The 21,432-nt window shown below is 37.8% G+C and overlaps 1 protein-coding gene across 11 annotated transcripts in view; it reads right to left on the bottom strand.

Moving 5' to 3' along the window:
- Nucleotides 1-21,079, bottom strand: part of REPS1 (RALBP1 associated Eps domain containing 1) — a gene marked incomplete at its 5' end in the record, with an annotated part of 111,356 nt that extends 90,277 nt beyond the window's left edge. For 10 of the 11 annotated variants that reach the window (XM_079148046.1, XM_079148047.1, XM_079148038.1 and 7 more), the window contains one exon: nt 14,605-14,757. In XM_079148046.1, coding sequence (XP_079004172.1) covers nt 14,605-14,757 — 153 coding nt within the window. Of the gene's footprint in view, nt 1-14,604; nt 14,758-20,843 lie in introns of those variants that run through there. The other variant, XM_079148045.1, reaches the window with a different exon arrangement.
- Between the last annotated feature and the right edge of the window lie 353 nt (nt 21,080-21,432).

The raw sequence follows: 21,432 nt of genomic DNA, 5'->3' as shown, positions 1-21,432 counted from the left end.
TAAGTATCTGAATATAAAAATGTACGTACTATGAGAATTTGCTCTGGATCCCAAGAAAGAATACAGTAGTTTCAATAAAACCTCTGTTAATGGTATAGAGAATGTAAATGAAAAATGTAGCAGGAATTGGGTCAAAAGTCTAAATAAATAAACATTTTTAAAGCAGTAATAAGCAAGGCTGTCAGGAAGCAATCTCTCACTGGTATACCTCCATGAAGCTCAATACTGACCTGCGTGTGCATCTGGTGACAGGCTATTCTTTCCATGACACTCTTCACTTGCTTCTCAGTTCATTTCCCTCCAATGCCTCAGCCTCTTTCTCATTCTCTCCTTTCTTTCACTCAACAAATTCATCCTAGCTAATCTTATTCATACACTACCATCTACACGCTAAGGATATCCAAATCATGTTATGGAATTTTCTCCCAAGTTTCAGTCTTCTATGGAGTTACGCAGGCCCTCAAAAATGTCAAATTGGCTGGGAGTGTAGCTGTGGTAGAGCACATGCAGAGTCTGCATTGAGGCCCTGGGTTAAATCCTCAACACCCCACCCCAAAAAAAGTCACACGAATGAATATTAGATTTACTAAAGTAGCTCTAGATTAACCTTGCTTTAATGAATCAAAGCATTCTATTTAACAACCCACTGAAAAGTTACATGTCTCAGTTTTGAATATTGTCCATTTTAATAAAATTAATTTACTTCACAAACTACTAAAAATAATCAGTGGCATCCAAATAAATGTAGCAAGAGGAACTATTTAAAAATTTATCTACAAGTGTTAAAGACATGCTCAGGCAAGACAGGACAGAGAGGACTTGTTTTAACTGTTAAGATTCTAACAGGACTCAAAGCAGCTCTGAGAGACTCTGTAAGCAGGGTCAACAATGCTACTCTACCCACATAAGCCCCTCAATGTGACTTGTAAAAGTCAAATTAATTTTTAAAAATAAATTAGAAGATTCTGATAGAGTACTTTAAAGATATGTTGGAGAACAAAGAGATGGAAGTAGGATAATAAATATTAATCATACAATAGGCTTTAGCTATTTGTAAGTGACTCCTAAAACCCTAGACACTTAGTAATTGCATTTAGAGAACTGAGCTTTGGAGGTAGAGTAGTCTAGCCTATACTCTGGCATCAGCATCTCAATGCAGCTTTGTGTTTCACATTTGACAGAGAATCTCATTTAATCCTTCTAACAAGCCTGGCAGGAGTTGGTTTCCCTATTTTGTTTATAAGAAAATGTAACTCTTTATGATACTCAAGAATTGGTAGATTCTTAAAGGTCTGTATACGAATTCTTTGAGGGTTAGTTACCTTGTAGTACTGCTATACTGTTTCTTCAGAGATGGCTTTAGAAAATTCCTATTCTCCATATACTAAAAATATTTTTTCTTAATTTAATATCCTATAGTTACACCATTCATTAATTCAACACTAGGCTCCAAGGGATACACTAGGGTACTGGCTGAATTAATTGCCTAAATGCAGGACACTTCAAATAGTAATGAAGTCTGCATTCCTTTGCTTTTTTTTTTTTTTTTTTTTTTAGTGAATGGCCTCATTTGCAGAACCAAGTTTGCACAAGCTTCTAAAGCCACCCAAATGCTTCTCTCATGCTTTCAAATGCCCACCGAACCTTGCCACCCAAATGGAATGAATATGCCATCTCACTCAGAATGTTCAAAATTCAGCATGCTGTCTCTCCACAAAACCAGCCCCTCCCCTCCACTTCTTGATTTCTGTTAATAGCACCACTATTCTGAAAACTCTATAGGCTCAAACCCTCAAAAATCATCCTTTACATGTGTCTTTGGTGGTAAATTTGACTTCAGAAGAACAAACCCTCAACTTAATTACACAGTAAAAGGAAGAAAACAAAATGTATTACTGACTGGATCAAAGGATTGGGGCAGCCTAAGTTAATGCAACAAAAGACATAAAGCTGGGTGTGAAAACAAGTGTTTTTATCATTAAAACAAAGATACTTTAGTTTTTTCATGCAGAGAAGAACTTGAGCAAATGAAACCTATCTGATCGCCTTCTAAACATCAGGCACTATGCTAGTTGTTCACACACTTCAGTTTGGTACTATAAAACCTTCAGAATTGGGATTATCTTTGGTTTATAGAGGAGGAGAAAGAGTCTTAAGAGAGGTTAAGTTACACACGCATATGTAAAATGCTCATGCTCAAAATGAGAAGTTTAAGTGGGTGCAGTGACACATACCTGTAATCCCAGCAACTCAGGAGGCTGAGGCAAGAGGACTGGAAGTTCAAAGCAAGCCTCAGCAACTCTGTGAGGCCCTAAGCAACTCAGTGAGACCCTATCTCTAAGGAAAATATAAAAAAGGGTTGGAGATGTGGCACAGTGGTTAAGCACCCCTGGGTTCAATTTCCAGTACCAAAAAAAAAAAAAAAGAGAGAAGTTTATAAGCACCAGGTGGAGATTCAAATCTGGAGCGGTCTCATTCCAAAGTCTATGATGCTATTTTGACTAAACTCCATGCTTAATGACATAGAAAATTAGAAGAATATTTAATTAAATGTTTTTCTGTATAATATAATGAAGTGCTCCAGAAAAGAAAAATCTATAAATTCTTCTAACTATTAATAATATATCAATAAAATTCAAAATAGTAGAGCCCTGATCATTCTAGTCACAATGAGACATCAAGGAAAAACCATTAATACTCTAAATTTCTAGATATTTCTTTTTTCAAAGACACAGCCATTTCTACTTTCACATACAACTTTTCATATACTACATAGGCAAAAAGAAGAAATAATCACTATTTGATCAGTACTCTTTACAACAATTTTTATCCAAAGGAGCATGTCAAATAATTTAGAGGATTGGACCCAAACTCTAGTTACGAGTTCAAACCCATCCTTTAGAAATACAGAGATATCAATCAGTTCTTCTAAGTAACAACAGAAGCTTTTAGCCTTCAAAAGAATCATGATAGTGACAGCAATCATTCCAATGGAAGAAAGCAATCCTAAACAGTCCTATGAATTGAAATTACTACTTCATTAAAACTATTACTTTTCAGACATGATTATTTCAAATTCGAATTATTTTTGAGGCACATTCAACTAAAGTGTATATAAATTTAGCCTAACACCCAAAGTCAGTAGACAGAAATTGATCTTAGTTCATTCTTATTTTTAGCCCCTTTTAATCTAACAATGTACTTTATAAAATAAATTAGCCACAGCCAGGGAGGCAGGAGGATCACAAGTCCAAGGTCAGTCTTGGCAACTTAGTGAGAGACCGTCTCAAAATAAAAAATAAAAAAAGCTGGGGATGTAGCTTAGAGAACCCAAATTCAATCTCCAGTACTAGGAAGGAAGGAAGGAAGGAAGGAAGGAAGGAAGGGAGGGAGGGAGGGAGGGAAAGAAAGAAAGAAAGAAAGAAAAAGTTAGCAGGATATGCCCACATGCCCAGTCTCAGTTACTCTTAAAGCAGGAAAATCATTTGGGCACTAAGTTTCAATCTGGGCAACATTTCAACATTGTCTTTTTTAAAAAAAGAAAAGTTTATACAGATAACAAATGCAGAATAGTCCCTGGTACACAAAAAAGATGAATAAATGTTAACTGGAATTATTACAGGTGCTTCATTTAATATATTTAAATATATAACTGAATATATTTCAGTTATAATGAATCTTCATATAACAATCTCTTCCACACATAAAATTTATCCTTTCAAAACATAAGTCCCTTACCAAATGCCAGATTACATTAAATTATGTTGCAGTTTTAAAATTACAATTATTTATACAGTACAACATCCTTCATTCATCACACTCAAACTTCACATTCTTCAAGATGGGTATTTCATAATTTTTTTAAAAAATTAGAGCTTTCTTTTTGTTTTGGTACCAGGGATTGAACCTAGGGGCACTTAACCACAGCCACATTCCCAGCCCTTTTTTGTATTTGATTTGGAGACAGGGCCTCACTGAGTTGTTGAGGATGGCTTTGAACTCGTGATCCTCCTGTGTCAGCTTCCCAAGTCACTGGGATTACAGGCGAGTGCCACCATGCCTGGCTAAAATTTACAGATTTTAGATACAATTTATACACTATAAAATTCAATCATGATAAACAACCTACTGAGTTAAAAAAAATTTATAACATTGTGCACCATCATACCAATGTATTTTAAGAATTTTTCTATCACCCCAAATATTTCCCTCAAGACTTTCTCCTATCCTGGCTTCAGGTAACCACTGTTTGGCTATCTCTACAGATCTGTCTTTTCCAAACATTTCATATAAAAGCAACATCATAGATAATCTTTTGTGCCTAGCCTATGTCACTTAGCATGTTTTAAACATTCATCTTTGTTGCAGCATACATCAATAATTTGTTTCTTTTTATTGTAAAGTAGTATTCCATTCTATAGACATGCCATGTTTTATTATTAAAACATCACCTGATGAACATTTGATTATCCAGTTTTTTTTTTTTTAACCATGGTGAATAATGCTAACAGACATTTACATACAAATTTGTTTGCATGTGTTATTTTCACTTTTTAAGAAATGGTCAAAGTGTTTTCCACAATGGCTATACCATTTACATTTCCAAGAGTAGTGTTGGGGTTCCAGTTTCTCCACAATATCAATAGTAGGTACTATAGGTCTTTTAAATTACAACCATTCTATTGGGTGTGTGACCATATAGCACTGTAGTTTATTTTACATTCGCATCATCTTCTTTGGTGAAATATCCACTTTGCCCATTTTAAACAGCTTTTCCTTTAAAACCCAGTAGAATTTTTAAACATATTCTAGATTAAAGATCTTTATCATGTTTGTAACATACAAATTTTTCCCATTCTGTGTTTTGTCTTTTACTTTTTAAAGTATCCTCTGAAGTGTCAAAAGTTTGAAAAAAAATTTATGAAGTCCAGTTAGTCAGTTTTTTTTTTCTTTTCTTTTTGGCTCATGCTTTTAGTGTCATATTTAAGACCTCAGCCTAACTCAAGGTCACAAAGACTTTTATCCTGTTATCATCTAGCAGTTTTATAATTTTATGTTTCCCAATTAAGTCCATGATCTATTTTGAGATAACTTTTGTGTATCGTATAAAGTATGCACAACACATTTAAATACATTTTTTAAAAACATATGGATATCCAATTGTCCCAGAACCACTTGTTGAGAGCTATCCTTTCTCCATTGAACTGCTCTGGCACTTTCAAAAATGAACTGATGATAAATGTCAGGCATATTTACGAATTTTCAATTTGTTCCACTGATCTACATGCTTATTAACCTTAGGCCAATCACACTGTCTTGATTACTATAGCATTATAGTCAATTTTTAAATAGGGTAGGGCAAGTTTCCTGTGTTTTTTTTTTTTTTTTTTTTTTTTTTAATTGTTTCAACTATTCTAGGTCCTTATTTCCTTATCAATTTCAGGATGGGTCAACAACTTCTACCAGAAAATCTATTAGGATTTTGTTGAATCTACAGATTAAGATGGGAAGAACTGTCATCTTAACATTTGATGAACACAGATTATCTTCATTTATTAAATCTTTAGTTTCCAAGTAATGATTTGTAGTTTTTCATACTAAAAATTTGATGCTTTTCTTATTAAATTTACTAAGTATTTCTGATCTTTTTTGTACTATTGTGAATTTTTTTTACTATCATCTGAAGATTTCATATCACTACTACATTGTTAAACCTGCCTGTTAATAGAAAAAACAGAATATATTAGCCCAAAACATCCAAATTACTTCCCCCAACTAAATCTATACAACTATTTGCCTCTGAATCCATATTCTTTTCTTCCCCTCTGTTAAAACTGAGGAAATGGTTCCCCTCCCATCAAAGGACTCTCTGTGCAGTCAGGATCCTGACTATCCTTGCTTTCTCAAGCACTGCTTCCTCCTTTCATCAATCCTAACAACTAAAATCATGCAGCAGTATTCCTTATTCTCATAAAGTAAAAAAAAAAAAGATTTATTTTACATCCTCATTCACCTCCAGCTTGTGCTCTATCTATATCTATTCTCTTTCACAGGTAAGTTTCTTTAAAAAGCTATCTGCACATCACATCTCTAATTCCTCAGCCACCATTTTATCCCTCAAATCACTTAAATCTGGCATCCAGGCCATGAAACTGATTTATTATTTTTATCAATGACCTCTAGGTTACCAAATCCCATGGCCACATTTCTGCCTAAAACTTAACCTCTCAGCCAAACTCAATACAATTGACTGTCCCCTCCTTTAAAACACTTGCTTCATTTGGCATCCATGACATGATTTACATTAGGCATTCCCACTGTCCTCAAACCATTCTATTTGTCCTTAGTCTCCTTCTCAGAGGAGGCCTTCCAGTTTCCCAACTTAGAAATATTCAGTGTTCTCAGATCATAATGGAATGAAACTAGAAATCAATGACAAGATAAAAAACAGAAATTACTCCAACACCTGGAGACTAAATAATAGGCTAGTGAATGAAGCATGGATTACAGAAAACATCAGGGAGGAGATAAAAAAATTCTTAGAGGTAAATGAGAATGACGATACAACACATCAAAATCGCTGGGACACTGTGAAAGCAGTACTAAGAGGAAAATTCATTGCATGGAGCACATTCAAGAAAAGAATAAAAAGTCAACAACTAAATGACTGAAAGTTACATCTCAAAGCCCTAGAAAAAGAACAGAACACCACCAAAAGTAGTAGAAGACAGGAAATAATTAAAATCAGAGCTGAAATCAATGAAATTGAGACAAAAGAAATAATTCAAAAAATTGACCAAAAAAAGAGAAATATTCAGTATTCTCCATGATCCCATTTACAGACAATCCTTGTTTTAATCAGCTTTTCTCAGTGCTGTGACTAACAGACCAGATCAGCACAATTATAGAGAAGGAAGGGTTTATTTGAGGGCTCACCATTTGAGAAGTCTCACAACAACTGGCTCCATTCCTCAGGGCTTGAGGCGAGGCTGAACATCATGGCAGAAGAGTGTGGCAGAGGGAAGCAGAGTCTCCACTCTCCGGATACAAAATATATACCCCAAAGCTACACCTCAATTCCAATCTCCTCCAGCCACACCCTGCCACTTCAGTTACCACTGGGTTAATCCCTATCAGGGGATTAAATCGCTGATGAGGTTAAGACTCTTACAAGCTGATCATTTCTCCTCTGAACCTTCTTATATTGTCTCACATGTGAGCTTTTGGGGGATACCTCACATCCAAACCATAACAATGCTTTCTTTTTTTTACAGTCTTTTTTTCGGTGATTTCATCTACTGCCATTGCTTACACAATCACCAACACACAGAAAATCCTCAAATGGACATCTCCAAGCCACATATCTCCTCGAAATTTGTAGATTCTCCATGATAAAGGCTTACTTGACAATCTCACAAGCTTTTTTAAACTTAAAATGGACAAAAGGTAATTCCTGAATTCACCATCATCCATCTACCAAAATAAAACATAAAATCTCCAAACACCTATTTCTTTCCTAACCATTCAAAACAGCAACTTCCAACAGCATCCTTGAGCTCTTCTCCCTTAAATTCCATATGTAATCCATTACCATGCCTTACTATTTCTGTCACCTCAAGTAATTCCCAATATACCCTCTCCTCTCCATCCAACTGCTACCATACTAATTTAAGCCATTTCTATATTACCTGCAGGTTCCTGCATATCCACTGGCTTATTTGTTTCTACTTGCCCCAGCATTCTTTGTTTATATAGTAGTCAGAGTGATCTTTTTAAAAATATAATCCAATAATGCTACTTCCCTGAATAAAAATTTTTATACAATTCCATTAAAATCCAAACTCCCTGCATTATGCAGTCCTTGTCATTCTCCCTTCACATCCTAATGCTCCAACTTTTCATTTCCTTAAAAACATTAAGCTCTTCACAGCTTCAGGTCCTTCACATTTGGTTTTTCTCTATATGAAACATCTCATTCTCCCACCCATCTCCTTGTCCACGCCTCATCTGAGAGGCCTTTCCTTGAACACAGTAGGTCCCCCCTGCCTCCTTACCCAAAGATTTTTTCCTTTTTAACATTAGCACAGTTATAATCCAAAAGGGCAGCACAGATATCTCTCAAAACTGCATATATACCCTGAATATAGATAGTGATCACAAACACTGATTTAAGAAAGATCTATCTTCAGCATTTCGCAGGTCCAGTTGTTCTATCTTAAAATTAATGTAGAGATCAATGAGATAAGCTTGACTAGGTTAGGGGAAGGCTGACAACCTCAAATTATATGCAAAATTTTGTGCAATTATGTTTTACAAGCAGATGTTCAGTATGTGCAACAGAATCTCAAAGGAATCAACAACCCAAAACGATACAGATTAATAAATTTTGGCTTTAACATTTAACAAATTAGACTTCCAATTCAACATACAGTCCATTTTTGAAACAAAACTGAGATGTATTATTTTTTAAAAGCCTAAGTTCTATAATTTACTAACCCTCAATCAAATAAATGTGGTGTATGGTGTAACTTCCATGAGACAAATGGCTTATTTGAGGTAAAGGGGGAAGAGCTGAACGACAGATGTGGAAAGGCTACAAAAAATGAAAACTATAAGAAGAAAAGTATCAGAAATGCCAAGTTCTATCACGGATTTCAAATTCTTGCTAGCTAGATACTTTGAAGAATTACACACCAAGGGCTTAGGACCCTTCCCATCAGTCTCCTCTTATAATATAGTCACTGCAAAATTTTAGGATTAGACTCTCCTCTTTAAGTCCTTCAAAAAGATATGAAGAAACCAAATGGAATGTTAAAATAACGAAGCAACAAATCACAAATCTGTGCCACTTTCTTAGGGTGTGTATGAATAGAATAACCACCCCTACACAATAACATTCATTTGAGTCAGAAATCACAAAAATTCAATCCAATCATTTCATGTGCTAAACACTAAACTTTAAAGTTAAAACTTTAACTCTGGGCTATTAAGTGAAGGAGAAAGGACATATGAATTAAAACTAGCATGATATGAAGCTAAAGGAAAGAGAAATTCAAAAGTAAAAATGACACTGCCGGGCTGGGGTTGTGGTTCAGTGTTAGAGCGCTTGCTTTGCGTGTGTGAGGCCCTGGGTTCTATCCTCAGCACCACATTAAAAAAATAAATAATATGAGGGTACTATGTCCATCAACAACAACAAAAAAATTTTTTTAATGACACTACATAAAGACATTAACTGTGACTTCTTTCTCAACATGTTTTTCAGCTATATACAAGAAAATGTCTGATTAAGGTAATTTTATTTTTGAAGTTTGTTATAAGTATTTCAGTGATTTAGAAATTACAAATTAAAAAACCTACTACTTCAGAGTAACACATCTGACATTGTTATTAAGTTTATAACTTTCAATGCATAAATGAGACTGTGCTTCCCTATTTTTAGACCTATCACTAATGAACAGATCTTATAAACTTGAACAATTTTTAGGAAAAACAAATAGCATATATTTTATTTTTGTTGCCTTCCTCCATTAAATTTATGTACATTATCCAAATATGTTACCATATTTGCTTAACACAAGTGATCTAAAGAGTTTCAGCTTCATTAAGAGTACACTGCTTACAAACTTCAATGAAAGTACAGTCAGTACTAGAAACTTTTATCAAGTTTTAAGGTATTCAAAGTCTGTATTTTTTTTTTTCAGTACTAGAAACTTTTATCAAGTTTTAAGGTATTCAAAGTCTGTATTTTTTTTTTTCTTTTTTTTTTTTTTTTAGCAGTGCGCGGGATTGAACCCAGGGCCTTGTGCTTGCAAGGCAAGCACTCTACCAACTGAGCTATATCCCCAGCTCTTGAAGTTTGTATGTTTTAAGATATTTCCCAAAATAGAGATTTTTTTTTTAAAGTGAAAGCTAAGAAAACATACTGATTAAGATGGCAAATAATACACCTTTATTAATCTTTAAAAAGTAAATTAATTCTGGAAAAGTTGTTTTTAAGACACGACACTAAATATTTTCTTGCTCAGCACACACTAAAATTCCTTATGATTAAATCCTGTGAGCCAGATTTTTCTCCCTCTCTCTCTTTCAGCTCTGTGGCGTGGAGCACAATTTTACAAAGTGCTAATTCCTTCACTTTGTCTACTGACATTGTCTTCAAAATCTAACCCTTCAATCCAAAATAGGTTTTACACTGATATTCCAAAACAAGTGTAATGAACATACCTTAAGATATCTGACAGCTATAATATAAAATTGTGTCTCTGTGTGTGCCCAGGATAATAACAAGAAACTCCCTTTCTTTGAAGTGGTTGTTACAAGACATCTTCATACATTAAACTCCTTACTATGCAAAAGAGGAAATCCACATATAACTCAAAACCAAATAAAATCCCTACTCTTCATAAAAAGCATGGGCAAATCAGAATCTGACTGAATTTTATTCCTCACCCTGCCTCTGAATCACATTAACAGTGAAGGGAAAAAAGAGCTAGGAGGTAACAAGGAATAATGGTAAAGGAGAGATGATACTAATAAACAAGTTATTTAACTTCTCTGCCTATCAAGTTTCTGGTTAATAAACTAGAATACCCACTTCACAGGGTTGTTGCCAAGGATCAAATGAGTATGAAAATGATTTGCTTGGTAAATGGAACTCACTAGGTACTCAATAAATGCCAGCTCTCTCCTCCCTCAGCTCTGGCCCTCTGTTCTTTGTTTTCTACACTCATTCCTTCAGATGACTCAGCCCTCTCTCATGACACTTATTAACAATACTAAGAACTACTGGATCAATCAAGGCCCTGAAGTGGGTGTGTGCATGTCCACTGGATTAAACACTGTCCAGCTCCTATCCCCAACCCTTAGTTGAGGAAGACAGAGGAAGAGACCCCAAATGTGAACTCACTGTAAGAACAAACTTCATCATAGACAAATTTCCTTTCCAATTATCTCTGGAGATTTACATCACCACTTCAAAATGCCTGAAATCAAATTCATCATTATCTCTTTTTAAAAAAATCAGGCCTTCTTCCTGCCCTTTTCTAATTGTGAGTGGTATTCAACAATGAGTAATTCTTGTTCCATTCTTCTCCCACCTAAATAATGCCAGGCAACCCAGACCTATCGGTTTACCTTTATAATCACTATTGTATCTGTAGCCTCATTTTCTGTCCCACTGCTACCACCAGAATCCAGGTCAGGGTTTCTCAATCTCACCAATATGGGCATTTGGGCCAAATAATTCTTGTTATGGGGCGTTGTCCTGTGCCTTGTAGGATATTTAGAAGTTATGACCTCTACCAACTACATGCCAATAGTAGAACCCTGCCTTCCCCCTCTCCAGTTACAATAACCATAAATGTCTGTAGACATTGCCAAATACCCAATCTTGGCTGAGGGCAAAAATCACTATGACCCCCTGGCTCCATGTTTGAGTGCCACTGGCCCAGCTCCTCATTACTTCATATCTGATACAAAAATCAGTCCACACATTTATCACCCTCCACTTGCTTTCCCCTAACTACTGTGGCACTGCCAGAGGCCCCATAAAATACTGTTTTTGAGTCTTTTCTCTTAAATCTACTACCTTTGTTAATTAGTTCAAAGCTCCCCCCACAGTACTGATAATCTGGCCTAAAAATTAAACATTATTCCATAAGATGCTTCATATAATGGCTACCCAGCAGTCCTTCAACCAGTTCCTCCTTTTCTATTCCACTGCTATTGTTACTCTGGTTTGGTTGCCATTAATAAGCATCCATTCCAGACCCCTCAACAGCCTCATTCCCCACCCTCAAAAACTTTCAATGCGTTTCCACTGCCTACTGAAATATGTAGGAAGTCTCCTGCCTGTTTTTCTGTCTTTTGTAATATGGCCTCTAAGTCCCATCATCTTGAAAACTTGCCTATCTACTTGTCCTTGGAAAGGGCCATGGTACAGCTTTGGTCCTTTTTTCTCTGCCTGGAAGCCCTCTTCATTCTATTTATCCCTCTCTCACCCCAACTTAAAGCCCTTTTCTTTTCTGGTCATACCTCCTCTGTGTTTACAGAATACTTTGCACCTCTCTTATGAAATTCGCATTCTACTTTCCGTTACATGTGACTATTTCTACAATTAAGGATGAGCTTCTTATTCTTCGGGTTAGTCCTGCTGAGTACAGAACTCAGTATGTGAGTTGCTCCAAATGATTCTTACTTGGAAAACAATGGAGGACTTTTTAGAAAATCCCAACTCCCTTAACAAAAATAGGGCTCTTATTTTCCTTTTATCTAACATTTATATGTCTTAGGCCAATTTTTAAGTAAATTTCCTTCAAAATACCCAGATTGTTATTTAGTACAGGTGTATTATCCTTTATCCACCATGCCTAGGAGCAGATATGTTTTAGGTTTCATTTTTTCCCCCATATTTTGGAATATTTGCATATACATAACATCTTGGGGATGGGACCCAAGTCTAAAATCAAATTCATTTGTTTAATATATACCATATTCATATAGCCTGAGTGTAATTTTATACAATATTTTTAATAATTTGATGCAGGAAACAAAATTTTGGGGTATGGAATTTTCCACTTGTGGTATCATATTGGCCCCCCAAAAGTTTTGAATCCTTTGGATTTTTCAAATCAGATGCTTAATCTGTACATATTACTGTAAGAGTCCTTCTTCAGGGAATTCCTATAGCTTCCAATGTGTCACTGACTCCTAAATAATAAAGCTATACAAAAAGACAGAAATTTACTTTTAAATATTAATAAAATTGGGCAAAACATAACTCGGATTAGACTAAATATATTTCATAAGCACAACTCGGATTAGACTAAATATATACTGATGCTAATTTGTCTGTTCTGAGTAATATATTTAATATCAAGTCTTGTGCATCATTAAAAAGATGAAAAGTCAATTTATTTCAACTCTTCTTGCCCCAAAGATATAAACCAAAATAGAACATGGGAGGTTTCTCCTTTATTTTAGTCCCTGACTAACCTGAAAGTATGTTTTGTTCCACAAAAAGAGCAGAATCATTAGCGAGCATGTTTTAACCAGACCTCTTTAAGTCCTATTTCAAATCTACTAGAAAGTGCAGTTGTCCACACTACCACCATTCCTTAGCAAGGTCAGCACACTATAAACCCGGTTTTGTTAAGTTCCTGAGCTAAAAATGGTTTTCACATTTTTAAAGAGTCAAAAAAGAAAAAAAAAAAAAAATAGTAGAAGAGACTATATCTGGCCAATGAAGACTAAATATTTACCATTTGTCTCTTCAACAGCATGAATTTAGGTCTCCAACCTGTTCTTCATTAGTACCTAACAAACTCAACTTTTTCTCCCCAGGTTTTAAAACATTCAATATAAAACATACAAGAGTATGCAAAAAAATCAAACTCATTCAACTTAGTCATAGTTAATGCACAGGTAACTTCTAAACCAGAGGTGTACATGTGGACATTTTTATATTTCCCATAATTTTTATTAGAAGACAAGTGACTTTTATTCTACAAATGAACACACAGTACTCATGCCTGAAGAGGGAAAATGCCTGACCCAAAGTCACAATGTTACATGACAGGAGGTGGAGTCAAAGACCCAGGCCTCAAAACTACTGGCTCAGTCCTCTGCAGTCCACTGCATTACACCTATGTGTTTGGCTTTGAGTTCGGGAGATCTGGATAACTGAGGTGTTGATGAAAACTTAAAACCTGTTCCTGACGTGCAGTTAGACTCTTACTAGCAGCTATGAATCATTAAACAGAGTAACGTTGATGCTCATCACATACAATAGATAAGAACTTCTAGGAAGCCTTCTGCTTTAAAAACAGATTATGACAAAGAAGTCTTAAACTTACCCTGCTTACCTATAAGGCTACAGATTGAGAAAAATATGCCCATTTCACTTCAAGCTGCTTAATACTTACCTCCCAACCTAAATCCACAAGTTTCACCACATATAATCCAATATTCACAGGAAAACTGTCCAGTTTACATCAGTCACACGTTCTATGAGCAATTACAAGTTTTTAAAAATCTACTTGTAAACCATTAGCTAAAAGTTCGAATTTCTTAATTTCCCTAAGAATTGTCTCCTCTTAAAAACTGCTTTTTCCATTTTTCAATCTACAAAAATCACGCTATGAGGTTGGCTTGGTTAATTCAAGAATTAAAATAACATTTCGCCTACATTGGCAACCTTGCTACTCTCTGCAGGATCCTTAGAGCTATGCATGAACCAGAATCTAGGATTCAAACACGTTAAGAACCCAAGATTCTTCATGGTAAGTGTTCTTCCAGTGCTTGGAAAACAAAGATCAGGCGCGGTCAAGGGATGAGGAGTTAGGGTTCCTCAGACCATTACCTCCATCACAGGAGTTTCTTCTAATTAGGAACGACCCCTCCCCCTCGGCCGCAGCGCGACTCGCGCCTCCCGGGCACCTGCGGCCCCTGCCCACAGCTGGAAAGCTGGGGGAACCTGCGCACCACCAGCCCTTCTGGAAACGGCGCCCACTCCCACTCCCACTCCCGGAGGAGGGAGGCTGGAGGCCCGAGCCGCGGGGAAGCTACCCTCGGCGGCCGGCCCACCCCGGGGCGCGGCGTTACCTGGAGGACCACGTCGTTGGGCAACTGCGCGGCCCGGAACAGCTCCAGCACCCGCCCGTTGACTACCACCTTCTTGGTGCTCTCAATGTCGCAGTAGGAGAAGAGATCCGAGTAATATTTCTGCTCCGCATCGCTCAGCGTTAAGCCTTCCATCTTCGCCTCCGGCTCGCGGCCGCCCCGCCCCGCCCCGCATGCAACACCCGGGGCCCGGCCCCACGACCCTGGGCCAGCGGGTCTGCGCGTGGCCGCGCGGCCCGGCCTCCTCCTCGGGCCCCGCAGCCGCCCGGAGCTTCAGCCCCGGCCTCAGGCGCGCCGGCTGCGCCCGAGCAACAGGGCCCGGAGGTCGCGAGGAGGGGGCTCGGCTGGGCTCCGCGCGCCGCCGCCTGCGAGGCCCGGCGCAGTCCCGGGCTAGGCACGGCGCGCGGCTCCGGCTCCAGCCGCCGCGAAGGCGCGGAGAAGGAGGCGGGGGCCGCGGCGGCGCGAGGCACTGGCGGACTCCGCCACCGCCCCCGCCGCGGGTTCGAGGTTCCCCGCTCCCAGCCGCTTCCCCCAGACTTCCCGCCTCGGCTTTCCCTTCCGTCCACGCCCCCGGAGCGGCAGCACTTCCCGGAAAGTTGTGGGGCTTCGCGTCTAAAGTTTCGGGGGCTCTGGGCTGAGCGTGGCCGCCGCTCCGCCTCCCTCCGCCGCCATTTACTGCGCCCCGGCCCGGCCCCAACGCGCCCGCACCAACACTGACAGCGGCGGCCGCGTTCCAGACCCGGATGTGAGGCCGGGAGGAGAGAGCGCGAGAGGGAGAGAGAAACACCCACCGGGCTGGCTCGGCCACTCCCGGGAGAGAGGGCCGCAGCGCCCCCTGGTGGCCGGAGCTCGGTGGCGGGATGGCCGGCCCAAAGAGATCCCTGGGAAGGGGTTACCTGGGGGATCAGCCTGCAACACCTTAAGAGCTGGAGAACTTAGATACCGGTCGCAGTTTTTATGTTTCGAAGCTTCTGCTACTAAGCATTTAACGAACAGCTGAGTGAAAGGGAAACATTGTTCACTCTATTATTTGTATATTTTTGGTATCAGAAGTTGCTGAGGATGATTCTCTCTGAAGGATTATGAACATCCAGTAGATGAGGGAATTTTCTTCATTTGAAGAAGAGACTCAATTCCTACTCCTGCTCCAAGTCTGAAAAACAAAATATTTTGAATAGCTGGGGAAGGGGGGCAACTGGCAAGGGTTGCCCTTTGTACAAGGCCATTCTGGTCACTAGGACTAATATACTTTGAAGGTGATACCATCACCTCTATAAACCTATTTGGGCCTTGAGCAGAACACTTCCCAGGATGAAGGAGGGGTCCTGGAGTTCACTGGTCTGTAAGGAGCATTTGGAGTGGTGTGCGATCCCCTCCAAACAGATACATACTCCTCCTTGGGGGACAGGAGCTCAGAAAGACATGGAAGCTTTGCAAGAAGGGTGCTAGCTGTGTCGCCCCCAGATGAATACTGGGTAGACTGGTGAATACTGGTGCATAGTTGAATGGTTTTACAAAGGAATGAAACTTTTTTTTAATGCCTGTCATTTAGATTTATATACCAAATATGAAGGGAAAGAAATATTATTAAGCATTTGGGCCCTTTGAGGTCAAGTATACATTTCTAGACATACCAATTTTTTAAAGTGTCATCATAAGAAAGTCATTTTAAAACAGATGGTCTATGTTATATGGCTACAGATTTAAAGATACTAGTTTTCAGGTAAGATCAAATAGTTGATTGCTGCCAGTAAATGCATCAGCTGTTTTAAAACTGGAAATCTCTAGTTTTTAAAAATTAATTACACGTAATGAAATTATTTTTTGTATTGTTATGTTAGTTTTGACAAATGCATTGACTTATGCTATCACCACCAAAATCAAGATGCAGAATTACTCCATACCCCCCCCCCCCCCACACACACACACACACACTCTCCACCCTGGGCCCTTGGCAACCACTGATTTGAAAGTCTCTTCCAAATTATCATATAAATGCAATCGTGGGGTACCTAACCTTCTGAATCTGAATTGATCTCACAGAATATAAATGCATTTGATATTATCCCATTACTTATTTGTATCAGTGGTTCATTTTTAAATTGCTGAGTAGTTCTGTATTGTGTGGATAATTACAGTTTGCTTATTCACTAACTGAAGGACTTTGAGGTTGCTTCCAATTCAGGGTGATCATTAATAAAATATCTGAGTGAGATTGTTGGGCCAATGGTTAAGTGTATTGTTTAACTTTATAAGAAACTGCCAACCTGTTTTCCAAAATGCCTGAACCACCTTGTATTTCCAATGTTTTGTTTTTACATCATCAAGAAGTCATTCTAGAGTCATTCTAATAGGTATATAGTGGTGTCTCTCTGTGATTTAAGTTTGCATTTCTCTAAGGACAAATGACATTGATCAAATTTTTGTGTATTTGCTTGCCATGTGAATATCCTTTTTGGCAAAGTGTCTATTAAAAATTTTCCATTTTTGTTTAGAGTTATTTTCTTACTGTCAAATTTTCAAATTTCTTTATTCATTTTTTATATGTCAGATATGTAATATGCAAGTATTTTCTGCAGTCTATGACTTGTCTCTTTACTCAGGAGTATCTTTTGCAGAAAAGAATAGTTAAAATTTGGGTTAAACCTAAATTAGGGGCAATCCTAAAAGATAGTAGTGAATGGAAACATTCACTTCAGTTAGTGCTCCTGGTTATTGACTTTGTGTAAGAGGGCTGAAGATAAAAATAGACATTAAACCCATGGGCAGTGGTTTAGCTGGGAAGTCAGGGGTTTGGAAGAAGACAGTTTAAAAAATAAGAAAGGAGGAAGTCTGGGGGAGAGGTACATGGGCAAGCCTGTTGGATGGGGTATGAAGTGTGAATATCTTTGTATGACATGTTCATACCCACCAGAAAGTATCCACTGTGGAGGAGGCACAAGATGACCAGGTAGACAAAATGACCTGGTCAGTCAATGTTAGGCAGCCCATCAATCAGCCACCCAGGCCAGTGGTGGCACATTGCCTTCAAGGAACTGAATGACTATGATGGCAGCAAAGGAAACTCTGCATAAACCCCACACCCTGGGTTTCCATTTACCAAGGCCAAAGTCTAACCTCCCAAACAAAGAGATCCAAGGTGAGTTCCTAATACAGCATCATCCCTGAAGAACATCATTCAGACAGTCGTTGCCAAGTTGATTTATCTTTAATGGAATCAGATCTATTCTGGACATGTATTGACTTTCTCACCAATGGGCCTCAGCCAGAGCCAGTATCTGAGCTTCAAATAACCAACCAAGACTCTGTACATCCTTTCAGAAAAAGACCTAATTTACTGGTCCTCTCATAAGCCACATCATCCAGAAGAGAATAATAAATGGCCTTTTGAAGGGGAAGCTATGGGTCAGCTTGCACATGATATTCTGTGAAGAGGGGACTCCACATTCCAGCATGCACCCCAAATTAATGACCAGATATACTACTGTATGCAACACTGCAACAACCCACTTGTTATCCCTGCAGTGACAGACTGTGTGTCTGGAGGTTTTGGTTCTCAAAGGTGACTCAAAGCTTCCATTAAGTGGATTGTTATCAGTCAGTAAATTTCCAGTTATGGATATTGTCCAGTCACTTAGGGCTCCTTAAGTTAATAGATTAGTAGACAACAAAAGAATCAACCTACTGAAGAGTAATTGAACTTACTCATCAGAAGGAAACAGCATTTATTTTTCATAGCTGAGACAGGAAACAGTCATTTTTACACCCAAGAGATCCACAGAAGCAAAGATTCTTTGCTTGGCCAAACTTCAATCAGTTTCCTGAAACTTTTCCTAGACCCATCTCTGCACTTCCTTATAAATTCCAGTTTTAACAAAGAATCCTGATAACTCAGTTTAGCAAGAACCCATCTCCCTCATTATCTCCAAGTTGACCATCTAATCAATCTGGCCTGTCTTCAGCAAGAATCTTGTTAGGTCAGTTCAGCCAGAATTTCCCCTTAGCAATTTTCTTTTAAATCCACTGACACCTACCCTGATCCTTAGCCTTAAATTTCCACTTGCTCCTATGGTATTGGGAGTTGAACCCAATCTCTCTCCCAGGCTGCAAAATCATGATAGGTCCCTATACCTATTATGAAATTCCAGGATAAAGTTAGTCTTATCTTGCTTTAGCAAGTGTCATTGAATTTTTTTTCTTTAGCATTTCTCTGTTCATTTTGATAGACTGTAAGTATCATGATCAGGAAGGACATGGTGACAAAGATCCAGCCATTCTGGAATGAGAGTGTGGGTTGCCACAAGATATCAGTCAACTGGAGTAGCCAAGGTGTTGACTGAGGGTGAAGGAAATCTAGATTGAGGAGTAGAGAACAGACAATGAATAACAGATGTGACCTTGAGATGAGCTGCAATGGTGGCAGATATCATTTATTCCACTAACCTTCCTCTTATAAAGTTTTCGGGAAATGAGATCAATCAGAATTCTGGGGGAGGCATCTCTACATAGGGTATTTATATTATATGAAGCAAGTGGATTCAATTAGTGTGAGCATGGACTATTGTGGTTGCTATGGGTACTACCCTTGTCAGTCCCCTGGACTCAGACTCCCATCCCATGAGCTCCTGGAAGTGTTGAAAGGCTCACTGTTGGATTCCTCTCCAGGAATTGGTCTTGGGAAAAGGAAGTTTCCTTGCTCAAGTTACACTCCTGCCCCAGGGACAGCCCACATCCAATGACCAGTCAGTAGACATAGGACCTTAATAGTCCTTGCATTGTTTTGGTACAACCTTAAAGAGTCATCTCAGCTCTAGAACCCTTCTTGGGAATGATGGGGACCTCCATTGTTACTGCACTACATTTTCCCTCTGCCCAATTCTGGGCTTTCTATTCTTCCTTTTTGATGCTTTTCCTGACAATTATCAGTGAACTCATCTCCAAAATTCCATCTCAGTATCTGTTTTCTGGGAACCTGATCTAAGCCACCTACTCATTTCTGCTCTCATTAGTTGAGTTACTTATTTCTTACCAACCTCTTAGACTTATTAATGTAATTATTATAATTGGACTGAATATTACATTAACTAATTATGAAAACAAAAAGTCAACTTTTGTTTCTATGAAAATTAAGAATGATGCTTTGGGAAGACATGAGTGCAAGTTGCTATTGAACTATCTGTGGGATTCATGAAGAAAGAGTTGGAGTTGGGAAAGCAACATGGTATCTATGCATTGGTCACATAGTTTATTCCATGTATGCTTCTTATTTGACTGAGGTAGAGTTTGGAGTACAATTGTTTATTTGGTTCCATAATGTCTTGTTTTTATTTTTGGAAAAGCTATTATTTTTGTAAAAATACATTCATTCCTTGTAAAAATTCCAAATAACTTAGAAAAGAATAAAGAAAAAATAAAAATGATCTGGAATCCTGCCACTTCAGGGTACTACATTAACATTTCAGTGAATATCCTTCATGCCTCATTTGTTTAAAATAAAAAGATATAGACACACAATAGCAAGAATAGACATTATATATATGTGTGTGTGTGTGTTATATGTATGTAAGGATATATATGTACACATTATATATACACACTACTATGCATTAAATAATCAGATATATCAAATAAATGGATGCATTGCATATATTACTATATAAAATAATAGGGAACAAAATACAGTAATATATAATGCATCCATTTATTTGATATTGTATGCTTATTTCTAATATCTTTTGTAGTACATCTTATTCACTCAAATGCAGATTGTATATGTAAAGTTGTCCTTTTCTAAAAAAATTAATATGAATCATTTCTTTTCCTCTTTTGAAGTCATTCATATAAATGATATAATTAGGTTAACATACAAAAAAAAAAACCCTCTAAATTCTCCAAAAACCACACAAGGCAATCTTATGCTATATTGCCAATGGAATCTATTTTCAATACCTAACTAGGACAGAATCATAAAATTATTACTTTTTTTGAAATTGCAGTTGTAAATCTGTGGATTAATAATGAGATGGAAAATGTCAGATAAATTTAAGACGTCATATTTGCATTAAGTTCATTGGGAGGAAAGGCATCACAGAAACCTTTACCAAATTGTTAGCACAGCAAAAATAAATCAACTCTTTGTAGAAATAGAATTCTTAGGAGAGATTAACCAAAAAAATTTAAAAATTTCCTTCAAATAAAACCAACAAATATTTATTACTTACCTACTCTGCAAGGCAGATTTCCCCTAAGTTTCCTTGGTAAATATTTTTTATTTCATGTGCTCTCAGCATTCTGAATTCTTCACAGGGAAAGAGTCAAAATGTTTTTCTCTAGTCTATAACCCTTTGTTTAGGTTGTCTGCTTTGTAAAGACTATTTCCATTTCAATCTTGGGGCATGCTTTGCTCTTGTCAATATTTCAATTTCTGAGGATGCGTAGAGGTTGTTTCTGTGCAATTTTAGAAAATAAGGAAAGTAAACTGAATATAAATCTTGATGACTATAGCAATAGGAAGACAGCAAGTTGAAATAAAAGCAGAAAAGTCTTAGTTAGAGGTCATACACTCCCAAGTTTGAAGTCTGCTCCTAGCAATTATTAGTCAAGTAATCTAGGGCAAGTTGAACCTCTCTTGGCGTCAATGTTTTCCACTACAAAATGGGATGTTTTATTTGATTAGTATAAAAATAAGAAATTATGTATGTTGGGCTGTAGCTTAGTGGCAGAGCACTTACCTAGCATGTGTGGGGCACTGGGTTCGATCCTTAGCACCACATAAAAATAAGTAAATAAAATAAAGCCATGTTGTCCATC

Source organism: Sciurus vulgaris, assembly GCF_902686455.1.
Source record: "Sciurus vulgaris genome assembly, chromosome: 7".
Taxonomy (NCBI): Eukaryota; Metazoa; Chordata; class Mammalia; order Rodentia; family Sciuridae; genus Sciurus; species Sciurus vulgaris.
Note: the sequence above shows the minus strand (reverse complement) of the source record. Positions and strands in the feature narration are given on the sequence as shown.